This window comes from Danio aesculapii, chromosome 10, assembly GCF_903798145.1.
Source record: "Danio aesculapii chromosome 10, fDanAes4.1, whole genome shotgun sequence".
NCBI classification, from domain to species: domain Eukaryota; kingdom Metazoa; phylum Chordata; class Actinopteri; order Cypriniformes; family Danionidae; genus Danio; species Danio aesculapii.
Window position 1 is genome coordinate 34,618,913 of NC_079444.1, and position 21,857 is coordinate 34,640,769.

A 21,857-nucleotide genomic window follows, 5' to 3' on the forward strand; every position below is an offset into this window, starting at 1 on the left:
TATTAGATGTCAGCTATTACATACTGTCAAGTAGTACTGTTTTTTTATGTATCCATTTAAAACAATGCAACACTTATCTAATAACACAACTGCTTAGTTAACAGCATGATATTGTACGTATTTACTGGCTGATCCTATAACGGTACCATAAACATCCACTAAAAGACAGATATTTTCACAAGAGAGAGAAAGAGTGCTATGTGTCTTGCATGGCTATAAAGTCTATTGGAGAATAGTCTCCTGCAATGAATTAGGACACTGAGGAAATGGGGTTGTGTGGGGAGCCCATTTGGGTCAGAACTTTGTCCAGCCACTGCAGGGGTCCGTGCAGGTGGATTTCTATCCAGCAGGGGGTGCTGGTGACGTCCTGACGGTGGTACTCGGCTCCCCAGCCCTGAGAACAGGAAAGATTCGAGTATCAATACATGGATTAACAATAATTCATGTACATGATTATAAATAAAAAATATGTTTTTGATCTCCTTGCAGCACCGGAGAGAACTTAAGAGTTGGGGTTTTTTTCTTCATGAGGAAATACATTTTTTAGCAATAATGATAATCAGTTATGATACATACTTTTTGCTGAACCCATTTATTTACATTCATTCAAACTTATTATTTTTTTGTTCCCAGATTTTGCAGATTGCAATGTCCCGAATTTTGCTTGCCAATCTTAAGCCAATTGTTATAGTTTGTTTTGGTTCAATTTGGAATTTCCCCAACCAGCGGGGGACCAGAGTGAGTGCTCCGACAGAGTGAGTGCTCCCCACAAGTTTTCCCTGGTTTTTGGCTCGTCTTAGAATTTCACAACAGTTTTGGTGCCGTGAGCCAGATAGGGAAATTCACAACAGTTGAAATAGACAGGGCAAGAGACCTGCTGTACTGCTATCCCCTGTGCCTGCATTCAGAGCCGGGATTGAGAAGCAGAGAAGTCCTGATTTATAGTGTTCATATAAACATGATTATCTTTATAATGATATAACAAATTAATTATGTGTATATGAAATAATGAACAACAAATGTAGCAGGGCATTCAATTACTGTTTATTTCTGTATATTTAACTTTGTAAACTATAAAATCATGCATCGTCTCACGTTTTATTAGATTTTTTTTAGCCAACTGACAGTTGTTTGCTCCCCTCTCTCTCCCCTGCTCTGGGCGAAAAAAGCGAAATACTCCTTCCTCTGCTCACAGAACTCCACGCCCATCATGAAGCATTTTTTTTTTAAATCTGACGTAGACTTGAACTGAAAGAGGGGGGTTTCATGACCCTTTAAATCCTTTTCGCGATCTATCTTTTCTTGCAGTAGAAAAAACAAGCCACACTCATCGTTTTCTCATTTAATATTTAGTTTCTCTATAAACTGCATCACAATACAAAAAAATGGTCGCAGCTTCTGGTTCATGCGGACTTTAACGCAGAAAAACTACAATACCCAGAATTCCAATTACTCACATTTCCACCAATCAGATAGAGTCAAATAAAAACGCAAAAAGGAAACCAAAGACTAACACCCATATGCACTCATTCACACACATACACTGCGAATAATTTAGCTTATTCAATTCACCTATAGCACATGTCTTTGGACTGTGGGGGAAACCAGATCACTCGGAGGAAACCCACGCCAATAGGGGGAGAAACCCCACACAGAAATACCAACTGAACCAGCCGGGGAACCAGAGACCTTCTTGCTGTTAGACGGTTGTGCTACCCACTGCACCACCATGATGCCTTTCAGTCATTCAACACTTTCAAAATAAAAACTTTTAAAATCCTTAATACAATAATAATTGCATTACACTCCCTGCAGAAACTGTGTATGGCCATTCATGCACCTCCATCTCATTCATCAAGTATTTTATAACCGTTTGTCGTTCTGCATATGTACAAATCAAGCAGGTAAAAGTGTATCTGTGGTATCATCAGTCAGTAATTGGAGAAGTGTGTTTTGGCAGAGCGACGCACATAAAACAGCAGGCCAGAGATTAGAATAACTGCATTTTAAATCTGCATAGCAACACAGAGAAGCTTTTCTGACCCCTCCAAGAGTTATAAGCTTGAAGATGTATTTGATGAGCTTTTATGTATTTGTGATCTCACCAAACCACACATTTGATCTGTATTGTTGGAGGTAAGCTTGACAAAAGATTTGAAAATAAAATAGTGTACATTAATATATTTATGTTTCTTATGTTATTTACCATTTCTGTAGACACAGAGAATACTGATTTTCTAGTTGCAAAATCAGATTCCTATAACTGTGTTCTCTGAAGTGAATCAATGAATTTCCTGAATTAATGACTCTTATGAACCAAATCATTTTAGTGAATCAAAAGCATCAAGTGCCACCAGTGTAAAAGGATTCTTAAAGCAAAGACTCTAATGGTTCAATTCTTTTTAGTGAGTCAAATGCATCCAGTGCAACCAGTGTCCAATTTCTTACTGAATCACCCTAATAAATCAGTTCTTTTTAGTAAATATAAACTATATCACCCAACCAGAGTAGTCAAGAGTGCAAAATGATTGTTTTTACTCAAAGCCTTCAGCACAATCAGTTTGTGCTGGTAAATTTCTGAGTAATGCTGATGAGAAAATAGATATTCCATTTTCAGTCCACTAGCAGGACCAAATGTAACTGCAAATAAAACAAAACAATTACAAACATGTCTCCAGAAAACACTCTATTTCAATTCAATTTCAATTAAAAAAAGGTAAATGAAGTTCTTTTAAATGAATGAAACACAGCCAGAGTAGTCTGATTCCTGAATGAATCACTCTTATGAGCTCTTTCTTTAATGTAATCTGATTCCTGAATGAATCACTCTTATGAGCTCTTTCTTTAGTGTAGTCTGACTCCTGAATGAATCATTCATATGAACCGGTTCTTTGAACAAAACAAATACAGCCAGTGTAGCCTGATTCCTAATTAAATCAGTCTTATGAGCTCTTTCTTTAGTATAGTCTGTTTTTTAAAAGAATCACTTATATGAATCGGTTCTTTTAAACAAAACAAATACTGCCAGTGTAGTCTGATTCCTGAATGAATCACTCTTGTGAGCTCTTTCTTTAGTGTAATCTGATTCGTGAATTAATCACTCTTATAAGCATTTTCTTTAGTGTAGTCCGATTGCTAAATGAATCACTTATATGAACCGGTTCTTTGAAACAAAAATACAGCCAGCGTAGTCTGATTGCTGAATGAATCAGTCTTATGAGCTCTTTCTTTAGTGTAGTCTGACTCCTGACTGAATTACTCATATGAACCGGTTCTGAACCAGTTCTTTTAAACAAAACAAACACAGCCAGTGTAGTCCGATTCCAGAATGAATCACTCTTATGAGCCAGTTATTTTAAATGAATCAAACATGGCTAGTGTAGTCTGATTCCTGAATGAATCACTCTCATGAGCTGATTCTTTTAAATGAATCAAACACGGCTAGTGTAGTCTGATTTCTGAACGAATCACTCTTATGAGCCAGTACTTTTAAATGAACCAAGGCTGCCAGTGTATTCAGATTCCTGATTGAATCAGTCTAATGAGCTCTTTCTTTAGTGTAGTCTGTTTTCTAAAAGAATCACTCGTATGAACCAGTTCTTCTAAACAAATTAAATACAACCAGTGTAGCCTGATGCCTGAATAAATCACTCTTCTGAGCCGGTTATTTTAAGTGAATCAAACACAGCGAGTGTATTCTGATTCCTGAATGAATCACTCTAATGAGCCGGTTATTTTAATTGAATCAAAAGTAATCTGAGTAAACAATGTAGATTTATTCCCAAATATACTGACTTTAATGATTCAGTTGTTTTTGACAAATCGAAAGCATACAACACAACTAATGAAATAAAAATCATGAGCCGGTTTATTAAAATACCTTTTGAGGGTGATTGCAAAGACATTGCTATATTGTTCAAAGTGGTATTCACATAACGTTCAATGATGTTCACTTAACACTATAAAGCTTTGTACCTTGACGAAACTCATCCTGATGGTGCACATCTTGGTGAGCTCATACACCACCTCGAAGCCGTGGTTTACCGACTGTGAGAGCAGCTGGGCAAACAGCTGGTTGTTGAAGATCTTCAGGCTGCATCCACTCGGAATCTTGCAGACGGTGGTGGGGTGAAAACCGTGCTGATAGTTACAGTTCCGACTCTGAACGAAAATACTGGAGTCACTCAGACACTCTGCGTACACCTCTCCTCCCACGTAATACAAGTGCACACCTGCAGGAGAATGAGAGTCGGTCAATTTAAAGGGATAGTTCACTCAAAAAAATAAATCCTTTACGAGTACATTTTCCTGTTGAACACAAAAGAAGATATTTTGAAGAATGCTAAAAACCTGTAACCATTGAATTCCATAATAGGAAAGACCAATACTATGGAAGTCAACGGTTACAGGTTTCCAACATTCTTCAAAATATCTTCTTTTGTGTTCATAAACTGAAACAGGTTGATTTGGAACAAGAACAGGGGAGTAAATAATGACAGAGTATTCAGTTTACAGATTTCTGTAACATCCATTTATAGGCTGACCAAACATCATGGCTAAAATGTCCTTACCGGTACTTTACAGGTTCATAAAAAGAATAAAAATCTGGATTAATTTTAGTTTTCAGTTTAGTTTTCAAAAAAAATTGCTAGCATACCTAAAAATAAAAATTTTGTTAAATCTGTGTTAAATTAAACCATTAAATCATTTCATGTTAAATTAATTAGACATGCTTTTAGATTAATTAAGCTTAATTTAAAGGGATAGTTCACTCTAAAATGAATATTTACATTACTTTATAAACCTTTATGAGTTCTTCCTTTTGTTGAACATAAATGAAGGTATTCTGAAGAAAATATGGAAACTATGGAACAAACAAATACTAATAAAGTCAATGGTTACCCATTTTCAACATTTTTCTAAATATCTACCTTTGTTTTCAACAGAAGAAAGAAACTTAAACACATGAAAGGTCAGTAAATGGTGACAGAATTTTTGGTTTGGGGTGAACTATCCCTTAGACAATTAAAATGGAGTCCAGTCAAATTAAAAAACCGGCAAAATAAAAAATCTAAACAGAAAAAAAATATTTGGGGGAAAAAACTAATTTCATACAACCCTAGAACATAAAAACTGATCCAGTGGTTTTCCACAAATGTGTTTTCTACAACCACAAAGTCCTCACATATCACCACCTTTGAACTTGGCAAATCCCAGATATCATTATCCACAAAGCAAGCATTCATCATGTTTTATCACATGCCAAGTGGAAACCTTCATAATCTCCATTCTCCTGAAGCACCCTGATCTGGATTATGTCGTTTTCCTTGGCTTTCTTCCCACCAGGATATCTCACAAAGTAGACAGAGCTCAGTGTGTGTGTGTGTGTGTGTGTGTGTGTGTGTGTGTGTGAGAGATTCTTCTATGGCAACACTTAATGTCATTCCAACACTGGCACAGCAGCGTTCATCCAGTGCCCTGAGAAAAGCCAACATTTGGACAGTGTGGACTCGATCTGTCTCTCTGAAGAGCAGTGTTGACCGTTCTGGCACCATAAAAACAAGTGCTGATTTTGGAGTTTTGGTATTACTTTCTCTTGGAATCAGATCATGTGGGGAAAGATGATTACCAGCAGCTTGGTCTTCTCAACCCTTGTGCGAACCTTCAAAACCTCTAAAACAGGGGTGCCCAAACTTTTTCTCATGAAGGGCCAAAAACCAGAATTGATTGAGGGTGGTGGGCTCAATGTAAATATAACAAACTGTATTATATTACAGTTACCATGGTAATTACCTAATTTATTTATATTTAAAAATAAATATAAACAATACTTTAATCATATTAATTTATACATATATATATATATATATATATATATATATATATATATATACATATATGTATAGTTTTACATTTTATAAAACCATAAACAATCCCATTTATAAAACAAAGCCTTTGCCTTGATTTGCTCGCATTTGCATTGTCCTCTACCTGTTGAGTGACAGTACTTACATTTTTTAAAAACCTAAATCACTGACAATATTTATTCATTCATTCATTTTCCTTCATCTTAGTCGCTTTGTTCATCAAGGGTCGCTGCAGAGGAATGAACCGCCAACTCATTCAGCATATGTTTTACACAGCGAATGCCCTTCCAGCTGCAAGTTTTTGGAATGTGGGGGAAACCGGAGCACCCGGAAGAAACCCACACAAACACAGGGAGAACATGCAAACTCCACACAGAAATGCAGACTGACCTAGCCGGGACTCAAACCAGTGACCTTCTTGCTGTGCGGCGACAGTGCTAACCACTGAGCCACCGTGTCACCCTCACAATATTTAATTAAAACATTTAATTCCAATGTGCTTTTTTGTTGCTCAACAATTAAAGGTTATGTTAAATTAGGAACGACGATCTATGCTGAAGGCATTCGCCCCAACCTTCACCATAATGCCATGCTTTTTAAAATTATTCTTTATTTTTTCTCTTATACAGAGCCTTTTTTTCTTTGTTTGCTTTTTGTTAAGTAAAAAAAAAGTGTTCATTTGACATAATATTTAAAAATAAAACTGGGGAAAGGGCAGCACGGTGGCTCAGTGGTTAGCACTGTCAACTCACAGCATGAAGGTCACTGGTTCGAGTCTCGACTGGGCTAGTTGGCATATCTGTGTGGAGTTTGCATGTTCTCCCCGTGTTCGTGTGGGTTTCCTCTGGGTGCTCCGGTTTCTCCCACAGTCCAAAGATGTGCTATAGATGAATTGGGTAAGCTAAATTGGCTGTAGTGTATGAGTGTGAATGAGTGTGCATGGGTGTTTCCCAGTACTGGGTTGCAGCTGGAAGGGTATCCGCTGTGTAAAACATATGCTGGATAAGTTGCTGGTCCACTCTGCTATGGCGACCTCTGATTAAACTGGGGAAAAAAAGACCAACCTTTGCCTATGTGTCTGCGAGTGTGCTCGATTGTGGAGTTGCGGTTGACATTGGACAGCAGGCCGAGACAGAAGCGGTTCTTGTTGTTTGATGGATCTGTGAAACCGTCCACTAAGATGCTTCGGGCAGAGGCGTGAAATGTCTCACCGACCCTGTTGTTGAGTTCGTAATACGCCACCGAGCACCAATATTCTGGTTCTTCATAACACACTGGCCTCAAGTCTGAAGGAAAAAAAGGCATATACAGTTGAAGTCAAAAGTATTTGCCCACCTGTGATTTATTTTTGGTTTCAAATATTTCCTAAATGATGTTTAACAGAACAAGGAAATTTTCACAGTATGTCTGATAATATTTTTTCTTCTGGAGAAAGTCTTATTTGTTTTATTTCGGGTAGAATAAAAGCAGTTTTTAATTTTTTAATAATCATTTTAAGGTCAATATTATTAGCCCCCTTAAACTATTTTTTTTCGATAGTCTACAAAAAAAACATTGTTACACAACAACTTGCCCATTTACCCTAACTTGTCTAATTAACCTGGTTAAGCCTTTAAATGTCACTTTAAGCTGAATACTAGTATCTTGAAAAATATCTAGTAAAATATTATGCACTGTCATCCTGGCAAAGATGAAAGAAATCAGATATTAGAAAGGAGTTAGAAAAACTATTATGTTTAAAAATGTGTTGCAAAAATATACAGGGGGGCTTATAATTCTGACCTCAGCTGTATAATATATTAGTGTTCTGGTCTTAATCCATATTGTGATGCATTTTAACAACAATAAAACAAAAAGAGTAATCATGAATAAACACTTTTCCTTAAAGAACTTTATTAAAGCTCAAGATTTTAATTTAATTAAAGTATATTTATTTGTGCATGTACAAATTATATCAATGAATATAGATTTTGACGAATTTAATTGAATATATTAGAAAATACAAAAAAATTGTCATTACATTATACATTATATATCATTTGTATTATTATAGTTGATGCATTTTTGATTCGATGGTGTGGAGGAAAAAATTAAATGCGTTACAATTTGGGACACGTTAATGTATTTACTAACTTGAACAATGTATTTATGACAGTATTTATTCATTGTTGTTAACATTATTAAATGAAAATAAAGTTGGTCATTGTTAATTCTTGTTAACTCATGGTGCATTAACTAAAGTTAATGTTAACAAGCACAGTGATGGATCTTAATAATGCATAAATATTGAACCATCACTAACAAATGCTCTACAAGTATTGTTCATATTAGTAAATTAACTAACGTTAACAACGTGTCCTGCATTGTAAAGTGTGACTGAAAACATGATTGAACATTATTTACATAGTAAATAATAATACATAGTTTACATTTAATAGTGAGTCAATGACTTAAATAAAATTTAAAAAAACCTTTAAATTAAGTAAATATTAACTGGGAAAAATGTATATCAATTAGCTTAAATTTATCATTTAATTTATTTAATCTTAATGTGAAGTAGCGAAGGCCATTTTTAACATTCCCCATCGAGTTCCAATTACAAAGCGGTGACTTAGTGTTGATTTGCACAGCTTCAGTGACAATGCAGTGTGAGTGTGTTTAGTCTGGACTGTCACCTCTTTGTGGAGCCGTCAGGATGAGTTTATTCTCTGAAGACTCTCCGGGCTTCACGTCTTCAGACGGACTGCTCTCCATCATGCTGTACGGTGGAGGAGGCGTCTCTGCTGTACAATCAAAACATCACTGCTGAATCACCAACAAGATGGAAAGTATACAATTCAACATCACTGGAAATAAATGTACCTACTATAGACACTGGCGATAACTAATCATTTGAAACAAATGAATCTATTGCGGGTATGACACAGTGGCTCAGTGGTTAGCACTGTCAACTCACAGTAAGTAGGTCACTGGTTCGAGTCCAGGCTGGGTCAGTTGGCATTTCTGTGTGGAGTTTGCATGTTCCCCCGTATTGACATGGGTTTCCTCCGGGTGCTAAATTGTCGGTAGTGTATGTGTGTGAATGAGTGTGTATGGATGTTTCACAGTACTGGGATGCAGCTGGAAGGATGCTGGCTGTGTAAAACATATGCCGGGTCAAAAATTTGCCAGTTCATTCTGCTGTAGCGACCCTTGATAAATAAGGGACAAAGCCGAAGGAAAATGAATAAATCTATTGCCAGGGGCGGATTTAACCAACAAAGCTAGGCAAGCGGCCGCTAAGGGCCTTAATAAATACCTAGAAGTATAAATTATACACTGTATAAATGCTGGGTTCCACACAATTCCTTCATGTTGTCCCAACACAAACTGATTAAGTTAACAAAAGTGTTTTAACAAATTTAAGTGGATCAAACATAAAACAATTAGGCATGGGACAATTACCGGTTTCAAGGTTTACCGCGGTTTGGAAAAGTCAAGGTTTTAATACCGCTAAAATGTCCTGTTATTCCGTTAAGGCATATGTAAGGTTTTTTAATGTATTTTTATGTGTTGTAAAGAAATCTGTGTTTCTGAAACTAATGAAAACAGCAGAAGTCAATGATTTAGTTTCACTATTTAGCCTGACATGTTTACTGTTACAAAATGTGTTCAACAGGGGATTTTTTCCCCAGACATTTAAAAAGAACTTATTTTAGAGCAGCAATCTCAATACTGTGATACAGTGAAACCGTGGTATTTTTATCTTAGGTTATCATACCGTTAGCATACCGGCCCATGCCTAAAAATCAATTCAGTTGTCCCAAAAAAATCTCAAGAGTTGTGATGTTTCAGCTCATTTTAAATAAGTTGAATAAACAAGCAGAACATTTTTTTTCTGAGTATACCTATTAACTAAGTATCGTTTTCTATCGTATTTTGTATGGTGAGTGTCTAACAAATACAATTTTAATGTAGTTATTACCTCTATGCAAATTTGTCACCGACTTCAATCATGAAGCAGTCCAGCAGTCAAATCAGGTAAAGTTGTAAAAACGAAATAGTTTATTTATTATTTTAAGTTGCGAAATCATTTTAAGAAAACAAATCAGTTAAAATAAAGATAAAACAGCTATATAAATAAACAGAAAATAATTAAAAGTGCATTTTAGGACTGTTGGGCTCCTTGGCTTGAATGGGCTATATGCACACAGATTTTTCAGCCAGCCAGCCCGACGGCTTCCGGTGAACGGTCTTTCCATTACAAAATTGCCATGTTTACGATCTGTTTTCTTTTAAAAAAAGTGATCTTTACTGCCTAATAGATATTTGATACATAATGGGGGTGTCAGATAAGACTAGAAGCACTGCGTTAAAATCCATTTTTCCCTGCCATCTCTATAAAATACGGACATTTCATTTACCTTAGTATTTTGAATGGAGTTTCTGCGCTAGCCTGCTAGTACTGATGGCGCTAGCGTTACACGGTCTATCATCTCATTTTACGCTTGAACAACTAAATGAATGCTTAAGTTTATTTAACTGAATGTCTTTTAATTACATTACGATGTCGATGCTGTAAAAGGAGCCTTATAAAATTTAAAATAGTCACATGAACTTTTCCCCAGAAGTTTAGCATTGGCTGAAAAACACTAGCTGTGCATGAGACTATTGCTTTGAGCCTCTAAATCAATAAATCTGCCCCTGACTATCATATAGAAAATATAAACACATCATCACATGGCTTTGCTAAACTGGCTGTAAAATAAAGTTTAAAAATTAAAATGGTATTTAAATTATCAATAATTGTGCTCCATCCTATTTTGCAGACCTTGTTATAAAAATATATATACATAAAGGCGGCAACACCAAAGCTCCAAATATATGAAGTTAACTTAAAAAGGCCATCACAAAGTGTGACGATTTGGCCCTTCATGAGTCTGATGATAGAGGTATATCATTCAAAGCTGCAGTTCACTTCCATAAAACTGATCCATAAAAAAATGCATACTTTCACATTCATCTTCGCGGATGTAAAAAAGTTTATATTAGGAGATTAATGTTTTGACATCAAATTACAGAATCAAAATAACCTTAAGGATAATAAGCTTTTGTCCCTGAAACTATTAATGCCTATAAGTGACCCTGGACCACAAAACGTCTTATGTTGCGTGGATATTTTTTGTCAATAGCCAGAAATACATTGTATTGGCTGTAGTGTATTCTACATTCTATGAAATATCTTCATAAATTTCCGTGAAGATATTTAGTAAATTTGCTACTGTAAATATAGGAAAACAAAATCTTTGATTAGTAATGTATTGCTAAGAACTTAATCTGAACCATTTTAAAGGCAATTTCCTATACATTAAAATTTTTTTGAACTCTCAGATTAGCTGTATCTCAGTCACATATTGTCCTATCCATCATAACAAACCATACATTAGAGCAGTGTTTCCCAACCCTGTTCCCAGAGGCACACCAACAGTACATATTTTGGATGTCTCCTTTATCTGACCCATTAACTTCAGTGTTTGGAGTCTCTGATGAGTTGATTCAGGTGTGTTAGATTAGGAAGAGGTTGAAAACGTGTATTGTTGGTGTGCCCTCAGCAACAGGGTTGGAAAACACTGCATTAAAGAGAAATTATATATTAGAGAATATATATTTATATATATATAAATAAAGAGTTAAAGTAAAAATGATTAGCCCTCCTGTGAATTTTTGTTTCTTTGTTAAACATTTTCCAGATAATGTTTAGCAGACCAAGGAATTTTTTAAAAGTATTTCTGATCATATTTTTTCTTCTGGAGAAAGTCATTTTGTCTACAATAAAGTCAGTTTTTAAGTTTTTCTAAAACCATTTCAATATTTTTTTGCCCCTTAAGCAATGTTTTTTTTGATTGTCTTGTACAATAACTTGCCTAATTATCCTAATCTGCCTAGTAAACCAAATTAACCCAGTTAAGCCTTTAAAAATCACTTTAAGCTGAATACTAATATCTTAAAAAATATCTAGTAAATTAAAATATTATTTACTGTCATCATGGCAAAGTTAAAAGAAAATAGTTATGAGAGATGAGTATTAAAACTATTGTTTAGAAATGTGTGAAATAAATAAAAAGATGCATGTCAGCTTTACAATATTCTTGCTATTAAACAGATATCGGGGAAAAAAAAAAGAGACACTTTTGACAGGTTTTGTGGTCCAGGCTAAATAATTATTCTGTAGTTTAGTCATATAATCACTGGCCTAAAATGTACAATTATCACTTTTCGCAGTAATTTCTGTGACAATACATAGCAAAACAAAAAAATATTTATTGTGTCAGGCCTATGAATGTCTAATCTGGTTGTACCTGTGATTTGGTAAGGGCTGCCGGGCTCGGTGGCACTGCTGGGTGAGTTTGGGAAGCTGTGCGCGGCAGGCGATGGGTTTAAAGAGCTGGAGGGAGATGAAGAGAAGGAGCTGCAGGGCATCGCAGGGAAGGAGTCAGGAAAAGTGGCGTTTTGGGGCATCAGAGGCTCGTTGTGGAGGGAAGCGTTTCTGAACTTGGCCAGCAGGCTGTGTTGAGGGTTGAACTCACTGTGACGGGGCACTAGTACTGGCGGTAGAACTGATTGAAGAAGAAAATAAGTGTTATTAAAAATAAATACATTTACACTCTAAACACAAGTAAAAATCTGCATTTGTGAATATATCAAACAGTGCTACTATCCATAAATCCAAAATCTTTAGGAGTAATTAATGAGTCGGTGCTGTTTGGATAAGGTATTCAAAAAGATAAACAATGAAATCATAAGGCCATAAGGTAATCGAAAAGTGAAAAAATTATTAACATAGCTATTAAAAACAGCACTGATTATACAATACAGAAAATAACATATCCAACACAATAAAGTCAACTCAACAGTCATTATTCATTTAGTAATGGAAGAGAGAGAGAGAGACAGAGAGAGAAGAAAAAGAAAAACTATGATCTACTTGGTTGGTAACGTTAAGGCAAGAAACTGCAGATTAATAGGGTAAAAAATGAACTAATATTTCTTCACCATTAGTGGTGTAACGGATCATAAATCAATTTCTCCATTTCTCGGATCAGCCAAAAAGGAAAGGAGACAAATGTAATTTGCTTTCCATTTACTACAAAAACAGCACTGCAAGAAACTTTTGGTTTTAAAAAACCTGTAATTTTAATAAAAATAAAATAAAGAAAAATAACCAGCTGAATAAAAATAAATAGTAAAATATACAGCCCTGTGAAAAATTCACTGTTACAACTGTTGCTGATACCGCTAAATGTCATAAATTAAACATTATAATTTGTACAACCCATATTTATTTTTGGTCTCATTTTCAATAAATAATTCTGTTTTTCACTCATAAATCTTCATGTTTCATTGCTAGAGGTGTCATTTTTGAAGAATTATTTAGTGGCATATTTTTGATGGCTGCTTGTCCTATTGGTTAAATGCTGCCTGCAACTTTTATTTTTGAGCATCGTTAAATGCATATGACTGTGATGTTAATCTTTACCATAAACATCAGTGGTCTTATCTAAACTATAATCTGTTATCTTAGTACTTCTGTGTTATTTGACTGTTTGTGACTTCATAACTAACTCAAAAGACTAAATCTCGTTCTTGATTTTTGTGTTTTTTAAACACAGATTTGAGTGCAGCAATTCGAAGGATTAATAAACATATGCAATTCACCATCATTGATAATTTATGTTGCATGTGTGTTGAGATCCCGATCTTTTAATGGTTAATGGTGCAGCTTACAATGAATGCATTAATGCATGCTAAACAAGTAGCAATAAAAAAAAAAAAAACACCTTTAATATAACCTAAGAAAACACCACATCCCGAATAACCAACCACAACTTCTTCCGTCATCATTATTTTAAAGCATTATTTTACAGGAAAGACTAAATCCTTTCATACATGTGATTTGAATGACGAGAGAGGCTTTACAAATTTTGTAAAGTTAAAAAATATATATATATCTATTAATCTTTGGGTCACGTGTATTCCGAACAGTGGGTGGTGATAAATATGAATCAACCATGATCCATTACACTTACACATTACATTGATAGGATTGCATTGACTAATGACTTATTAAATTAGCTTTTTATTTTTATTTTTATTATTATTATTATTATTATTATTATTATTATTATTATACTTCACATAATGATCAATATTATTTATTTGTAAAAAAATTAATAAAATCGCGAGGAACACATTAAATAATGTTTTTTTTGTATTGTCTGCAATGAAATACAAGTCTATGTAAACTTAGAAATCACTTCTTTCTTTTTTATTTACGTTTTGCATACTGTCCCAACTTTTTTTTACTGTTTATTATTATTAATAATAAATACTTCACAGGTTAAATAACAATAGTTATGTTTATTTACTGGTTTAATTATTTAACTTTGAATAAAATAATAATAATTCGAATTACTGAATATTTAACAGTTCAAAATGATCATAGTGCTAACTCTTCATTAAATAAATTATTATTTGATCATTAGAATTTTAGATTATTACTTTAAATAATTATAAAAAAAAAATATGAATAACTGAAATTACATTAGACGTCCTTAAGCAGGTTAATCTGCCTGTTTTCATTTTAAATGCATAATACCAGTTTTAAAGCTGGTATAAATTCTAGTTTATATCAAAATGTATAATTTTATACTACACCACTACTATAATAACAAAAAATACAAAACAAATACTTTCCAGTTTAGTAGTACTATAGTGATCTTTATTGCTCTATTTTCTTTTAATAATAATTATTATTATTGTTAGTCTGAAATACATTACAGTTCATTATTATTAATTTATAATTTATTATAATATTATTATTGTAGTTATATTTCTTTTTTATTTCATTATTAATAATACTTATTGTTATTACTAATATTATTATATATTAGTTTATCATATATCATTATTATGTACATTAAAATTAGCAACAGTGCTATTTTTAATAATAATAATAATAATAATAATAATAATAATAATAATAATAATAATATAAAAATGACCATTAATAATTTATTTTGTATTTAGATTTGCATCTGCATGTAGTTTAATTGCTGGTAAAAAAATGTTATTAATAAATAATAATTATTATTGCCTAGCCATTGGCAGGTGTGACAAAACCCCCTGTTCACAGATAAAGAGACAGACACTAATGCATCAAGCTATAATCAATAAGCAGGAGAAAAACAAGAGAAAGTGGTCTGTGTATTGATCTCCACCTGGCGTCTCGACGCGGCGGTAATGATACGGGTTGATGCAGATCTCCTTCTGCTTGGATCCGAAAGGAAACTCGCAGCAGTCGAGCGCTTTGAGCTCATGGTGGGACTGAAGGTCGGGCCAGCGCCACACTCTACAGTAAATAACATGAGGTAAACCTTTCCGATGAGACACCTGGAGCCTCCCGTCCAGAGAGCGAGGGATGGTCACACATTTACTGGGCTGACCTGGACAGCTAAGAGCCTTTTCCAGCTCCTCCATCGCTCCCTTCTTCTTCTTCAGCTTCTTCACGAGGGAATCGACAGCCTTTTCGGCCCACTTTTCCTCCTCGTCTCCTTGTTTCCAGCCGAGCAGACGCTTCACAGCTGGACTGGTGAAGGAGAAGAGCGATGTGATGGAGGTAGAGGAGTGCATCGTGGGACGGATTGGTTTTAAATCACTTCAGTGCAGGAGATTTGATTTGTTTCTTTGTAGATAAGGGTGTAGGAGAAACGTCCTGACAGGGATGATTTTTTCAGGTGGTCAATGGTGATTATCTGGTGAAATAAAAAAAGCAGCATGTCAGATTTGCAATAATGTAGAGGACGTTTTATTTTATAAAACTTTTGCATTATATTTTAATATTTATAGTATTAAATATTAGATAATGACAGCTGGAAGAAAATATTAAATAAAATATGCACGGCGGTCATGGAAAAGTATATAGAGTGCATCAAGAAATATCGCTTCACTTTTTCCACGTTTTTATGTTACAGCCTTATTCCGAAATGGATTAAATTAATTTATTTCCCCAAAATTCTACACACAATATCCCATAATGACAATGTGAAATTTTTTTTTTTTTTTAATTGTTGCAAATTAATAAAAAAAATAAAATAAAAACCTGAAAAATCATGTTCATAAGTATTCACAGCCTTTGCCGTGAAGCTCTAAATTGAGCTCAGGTACATTGTTTCCACTGATCATTCTTGAGAAGCTTAATTGGAGTTCACCTGTTTTAAATTCAGTTGATTGAACATGATTTGAAAAGGCATACACCCGTCTATATAAGGTCCAAGGGTTGACAGTGCATGACAAAGCACAAACCAAGCATGAAGACAAAGGAATTGTCTGAAGACCTCCGAGACAGGATTGTCGAGGCACAAGGCTGGGGAAGGTTACAGAAACATTTCTGCTGCTCTGAAAGTTCCAATGAGCTCAGTGGCCTCAGTAAGAGGAAGATGTATGGAACCAGCAGGACTCTTCCTCATCTAAGGTGAGTGATCTAGGGAGAATAGCCTTAGTCAGTGAGGTGATCAATAACCCGATGGTTACTTTGTTTTATTTATATTTTTGCTGGATTGGGTATCGGCCAGCTGGTACCGATCTAAATTCGATCTTGCGAGTGCGCTTTACATACCTGCCAACGGAGGCAGTGGGCGCGGAGTGGTGGGGATGTGACATGACGTGCAGAGACGAGTGGCATGCAGGAAACTCCGAAAAGTGTTTGGGGGGAGGGGGTTGTAGGTGGTTGTAGGTGGTTGGGGTCCCTTGTCTGTACTATGCACTAGGTGTCAGGTCCAAAATGGGAGTGTTGGCAAGTATGGCGCTATATTTTGTGCATTTATAAGCCAACAAAAGCCACAAAGGTAGCCTATTATAAAGCACTAGAAAGTTGTCATGTAGGGTACTATATACAAATGTTCTGAAGCCATTCTATATTTTAATGTGAAGTACAGATGAATATTCAAGTGCTTAAATACATGTTCAGTTCTGCGCTTCCCGCCGCTCTGCCCCGTCAATCAATCACCATTCATTCACAATTCAAACTGCGTGTTGCATTCATGACAACTAGAAAAACTTTCTCCAAGACTAATTGTTCCTGTTAATATAAATAATCAGTGGAGAAATGCATTTAGTTTTGCATTAAATGGCTTCATTTTGACCTGCAACAAGGGGTTCATTTTCTAAATCATGTTGCACTGTGTCTGTTATCAGCAGATCGCATTCACAACACTGGAGTAGAGAGGGTTATTACCTGCTCTTCACACACAAAGCAGTTAAATGAGAAAAGGCTCAATAATACATTGGACAGATCCTCAGTGCACTGATTTCTCTCCTTTGTGCTGCTGTTTTAGAAGTGTCCTTATACTGGAGGGCTGCGCGCTGTGTCTCAGTGATGCAAGCGCTTCATTCAGGCAATGCCTGCGCAGACACGTTTATGTTCTCTCATCCTTCCGACTGAGTTTATTCGTCCGAGGGGAATACTGTAAGTGCTGCAAATAGTTTGTAAGACCTGGCTCATTGTGGTCAAAGTAGTTGATTAAATTAACAAAAGTGAAACTGACCACCCGGCGCATGTGAATTGTCATTAACAGAATATTATGTAGCCTAATATAAGCTACTCTGAAACTGTGAATATTTCACTGTCATTTTATTTATATTAACATTTTATTTAACAAACCTGAAGCATAAGCGGACCTTGTTTTGAACTTCACCTCAAATATTCTTGTTTATTTTGTAGATAACTGACCAAAAAAATACATTAAAAGAACCAACAAATTATACCAAACATAAAAAGATCATTTTCAGTTTTTCCATCTCACTCGTCGTGAGTTTAGGCGAGGGAATGTTTATTAAGTAAAACTGGCCTCAGACGGTCTAGTGTAGTCTGCTTTAAACCTGCAGGAAAATATCAGGCTTTGCTAAAAGGCTGATTATTTTACCAACAATCCGGGTCAATGGTGGTAGCCTAGTACAGGTTTCAAAGAGAAATCTTAAAATTAAAAGGGAAACATAAGCTGGACCACAACAGATCAGATCAATGGCATTATGAATGCTCAAATAATGTAGCCTATAGTTTATAGCAAGCATCATGTTCAGTTAGATTGTGCCATCTGTCATATACAGTAGGCCTATAGGTCTGTTATTTTTTTACTAAGGAAGATATATTATTTGAGTTTATCACCAGAACTATAGAAACTGTATTATGTTGATAAAAAATAATAATAAAAAAACGGCATAGTATCGGGATTGGATCTGTATCAGAATTTTGGTATCGAGATTGGATCGGCCTCAAAAAAAGGGTATTGGTGCATCCCTACTCTGTTTGAGCTCCAGCATTGCTCCAGCTCCAGAAGTGGCTTCTCAACAACTCGGTGAATGTCATTGAGTGGCCCAGCCAGAGCCCAGACCTAAATCCTATTGAACATCTATGGAGAGATCTGATATTGGCTGTACACAGTCGCTTCCCATCCAACCTGATAGAGCTTGAGAGGTACTGCAAAGAGGAATTGGCAAAGATTCCCAAGGACAGGTGTGCCAAGCTTGTGGCATCCTATTCAAAAAGACTTGAGGCTGTAATTGCTGCCAAAGATGCATCAACAAAGAATTGAGCAAAGGCTGTGAATACTCATGTATGTGTGATTTTTCAGGGTTTTTATTTTTAATAAATTTGCAACAATTTCAAAAACTCTTTTTCACATTGTCATTATGGGGTATTGTGTGTAGAATTTTGAGGAAATAAATTAATTTAATCCATTTTGTAATAAGACTGCAACATTAAAAAATGTGGAAAAAGTGAAGCGCTATGAAAACTTTCCGGATGCACTGTATATTGAAAAATTGAAAATGTTAAATAATTTTTAAAAAATATAAATTGGTGATTTAATTATATTTTTCAAATATTAATACTAATAAGAATAATATAAATTTATACAAATTCATTTTAAATAGAAGAATCTTAGGTCTATTAATTAAAGTAATTGTTTTTATAGATTTTTAAATTTTAATAAAATATTAATATGAATAAATATAAAGATAAAATTAACTAAATTATTATTTTAAATAAAATATTTTAAGTAAATGCAGTTATTATTATTTTTAAATTAAAATTGTGTTCAATTTATTTTTTATTATCGGTTTCCCCCACAAGTCCAAAAGACATATAGGTGCTTACCTATAGCTTACCTATAGGTGAATTAGGTAAGCTAAAGTGGCCGTAGTGTATGTGTGTGAATGCAAGAGTGTATGGGTGTTTCCCAGTGTTCACATCCGCTGTGTAAAACATATGCTGGATAAGTTGGCGGTTCATTCCGCTGTGGCGACTCCTGATCAATACAGGGACTAAGCTGAAAAGAAAATGAATGGATGAACAATTATCATCCGTAATAAAGATAAAATCCTATTTATTTTTGGGTGAAATATGGCGTAAATTCTCTGAGAGATTCACCCTATAGAGCAGGGGTGCCCAAACTTTTTCTTATGAGGGGCCAAAAACCAAACTTGAGTGAGGCCTGTAGGCTGAAGGTAAATATACCAAACTGTGTTACATTAAATATTCAATGAGTAATATCCTAATTCATTTACTAATATTTAAAAATAACTACAAAACATTGCTTTAAATGAACAAATGCAGAATGTTAAAAAAGTATAATAAACGCATTACAGTAGAAATGTAAACAATCCCATAACACAATGGAGTTCAATGCTGAGTGCATAAGCTGCACCTGCTTTTGCCTTGGTTTGCTCAACGATGTTTTGTGTATTGCCCTCTATCAGTCAAATGTCAGTGTTTACATCTTTAGAAATCTGATTTCACAAAACAAAACAAACAAAAGATTACATGAAATTCGAAATGACAATCTCTCAAATGGGACAAATCAAAGGGTAAACATGGGCCAACTTTGATCAGCAGGCCCTAGATTGGGCATCTCTGCTTTAGAGCATAACTAGATTAAAACCAACCTTTATTTACTCAGTGCAGATCTCTGAATGACTGCTGAGTTATTGTTGTCATCAACAGGTCCTAAACAGTGTTTCTGAGCATCGCCTCACCTCTCCTTTTCCTGAACAAGCTTTTCTGATGCAGAAAACGATCTGCCAAAAATCAATGTCGCTTGAGCACTTGAAACCAGAGATGCTCGCTTCCATATTTGAACCGAGCAGGCAAATAATACCTTCTAAAAACATTATTGCACGTGATACCAGAGGTGTTAACGCCCCTATTGTCGAATCTAATAATCATACGTGACCCTGGACCACAAAAACAGTCTTATGTTGCACGAGTTTATTTGTGAGTGGGAATAATACAAAATTATAGACTTTTATTTTATGCCAAAATCATTTGAATATTAAGTAAAGATCATGTTGCATGAAGATATTTGTAAATGTCCTACTGTAAATATATCATGACTTATTTTTTGTTTAGTAATGTGCATTACTAATTGCTTTAAATGCAATTATGTCAACATTTATATCGTTTAAAACCCTCAGATTCCACATTTCCAAATTGCTGTATCTCTGCTAAATATCTTGACAACCCAAACATTAATGAAACTTATTTATGCAGTTTCCATGTTATGTATAAACCTTAATTTCTAAAGATTGACCCTTGCCTGGTTTTGTGGTCCTTATGGTCACCTATATATACAACTCATATCGGTGTATGAAAACACACTTGACTTTCAACTAAAGCTCAGGCAGATCAATGGAGGGTGAACAGCCCACATCTGCTGTTCTCAAAGGCAGTGTGTCCTTATGAAACTGGCGTCTGGAAGTCTGAGTGCTGAGATAGGCTTAATCACCTAAACTCCCCCGCAAACGCGCTTACACATCCTTTCCATCCACTGACCGGTGTATTTTGCTTTAAGTTAGGTTCAAATGTAATATTTGGCAACACTGTTCCAGGTGTACACAACTGTCACGGATCTAAAGTGGATGAGCATCATTAAACAGAGATGCATAATAAACAAACAAATAAACAAAACAAAACATAACATACAATGTGTGTTTACGCAGCCTCATGGTGTAATAACTTAAAATAAGTTAAGTGAAGTAACGTCCGTTGTACTTAAAATAAGTAACGCGAAGTAACGGTATAAAATATTCTATAAATTATATGTAAAAGAGTTTAAAGTAGGCTACATGTGTTTTGTCATCGTATCAAACTCTGGCTGTTAAGTTTTTAAGTACTAAATAACATTATTATTGGTGTATAAAACGCGTTTTATCCCTTACCTCAGTGTGCCGGGTCGAATAATAGCTCCGCGCCGCCGAGCGCTGGGTCCCGCGCCGACTGGAGGTGTTCAGCGGGCGCGTGTGTTTGGATGCAGCGGCGTCAGTCTGACTGGAGCCTCAGCGCCTGAGTGCGGGATTCATCCGCTGCTCCTGGATCTCTCCCAGGACGGCAGACAGACACACACACAAACACTGGGATCATCCCATTTAAAAGAGCAGCTCCTCTCAGAGAAACACAGGTCACTCACTGTGGGCAGCGGTGTTTCGCCTTTAATTTGTTTTCAGGCGCGGACAGATGTTGTCCCTGTCACAGGTAGTGATGCGCCTTTTGGAAGAAGCTGCAAAGTGAAAGTGGTTAGGTTTTGACGACAGTGTTGGATTATACATTCTTCTCTGAATTTAAACGCATTGTCATGTGTTTATAAAAAAGGTCTTGTCTATTATTATTGTGGTTTTGTCTAGGTGAGCGTCGTTGAAAACGCTCAAGCGGCGAAATGTTGCTAAGGTAACGCAACTTCAGTTCATGAACTTGTCTTAAATTTTGTGTCTGGATACTGGTGTCTAATGAACTCTGTTGAAACTCTATAAAATGGAATAGTTCACCAAAAAATAAATAAATAAATAATAATAATAATAAATCTATAATTATTGTTTTTCCAAACTTCCGTGGGTTTCTTTTTATGTTGAACAAAAATATAAAAATAAAAAAAGATATTTTAAAGAATGTTGGAAACCAGT

General features: G+C 35.2%; 1 protein-coding gene across 2 annotated transcripts; it reads right to left on the bottom strand.

Moving 5' to 3' along the window:
* Positions 1 to 8: 8 nt before the first annotated feature.
* smad9 (SMAD family member 9) lies at positions 9 to 21,330 on the bottom strand. Of its 2 annotated transcripts, none has more exons than XM_056466756.1 (7): positions 21,120 to 21,330; positions 15,125 to 15,658; positions 12,206 to 12,463; positions 8,543 to 8,647; positions 6,932 to 7,153; positions 3,976 to 4,232; positions 9 to 394 (listed from the first exon to the last, which is right to left on the bottom strand). In XM_056466756.1, exons 2-7 carry the CDS (start codon positions 15,534 to 15,536, stop codon positions 251 to 253), a joined length of 1,398 nt encoding a protein of 465 aa, XP_056322731.1. In that variant the 5' UTR covers positions 15,537 to 15,658; positions 21,120 to 21,330; the 3' UTR covers positions 9 to 250. The 2 variants fall into 2 exon arrangements, with proteins under 2 accessions (XP_056322731.1, XP_056322730.1); XM_056466755.1 differs by having other exon boundaries at positions 8,543 to 8,650; positions 21,120 to 21,327.
* Between the last annotated feature and the right edge of the window lie 527 nt (positions 21,331 to 21,857).

Bases quoted from the DNA above. Each gene is read 5' to 3' on its own strand.
- smad9 (XM_056466755.1), bottom strand. From the start codon at position 15,536: ATGCACTCCTCTACCTCCATCACATCGCTCTTCTCCTTCACCAGTCCA. The intron at 8,651-12,205 runs GTACAACCAGAT...TTGATTGTACAG, and splicing joins CAGCCCTTACCAAATCACAG to CAGAGACGCCTCCTCCACCG. The intron at 4,233-6,931 runs GTTGGTCTTTTT...ATTCTCCTGCAG, and splicing joins TCGCAGACACATAGGCAAAG to GTGTGCACTTGTATTACGTG.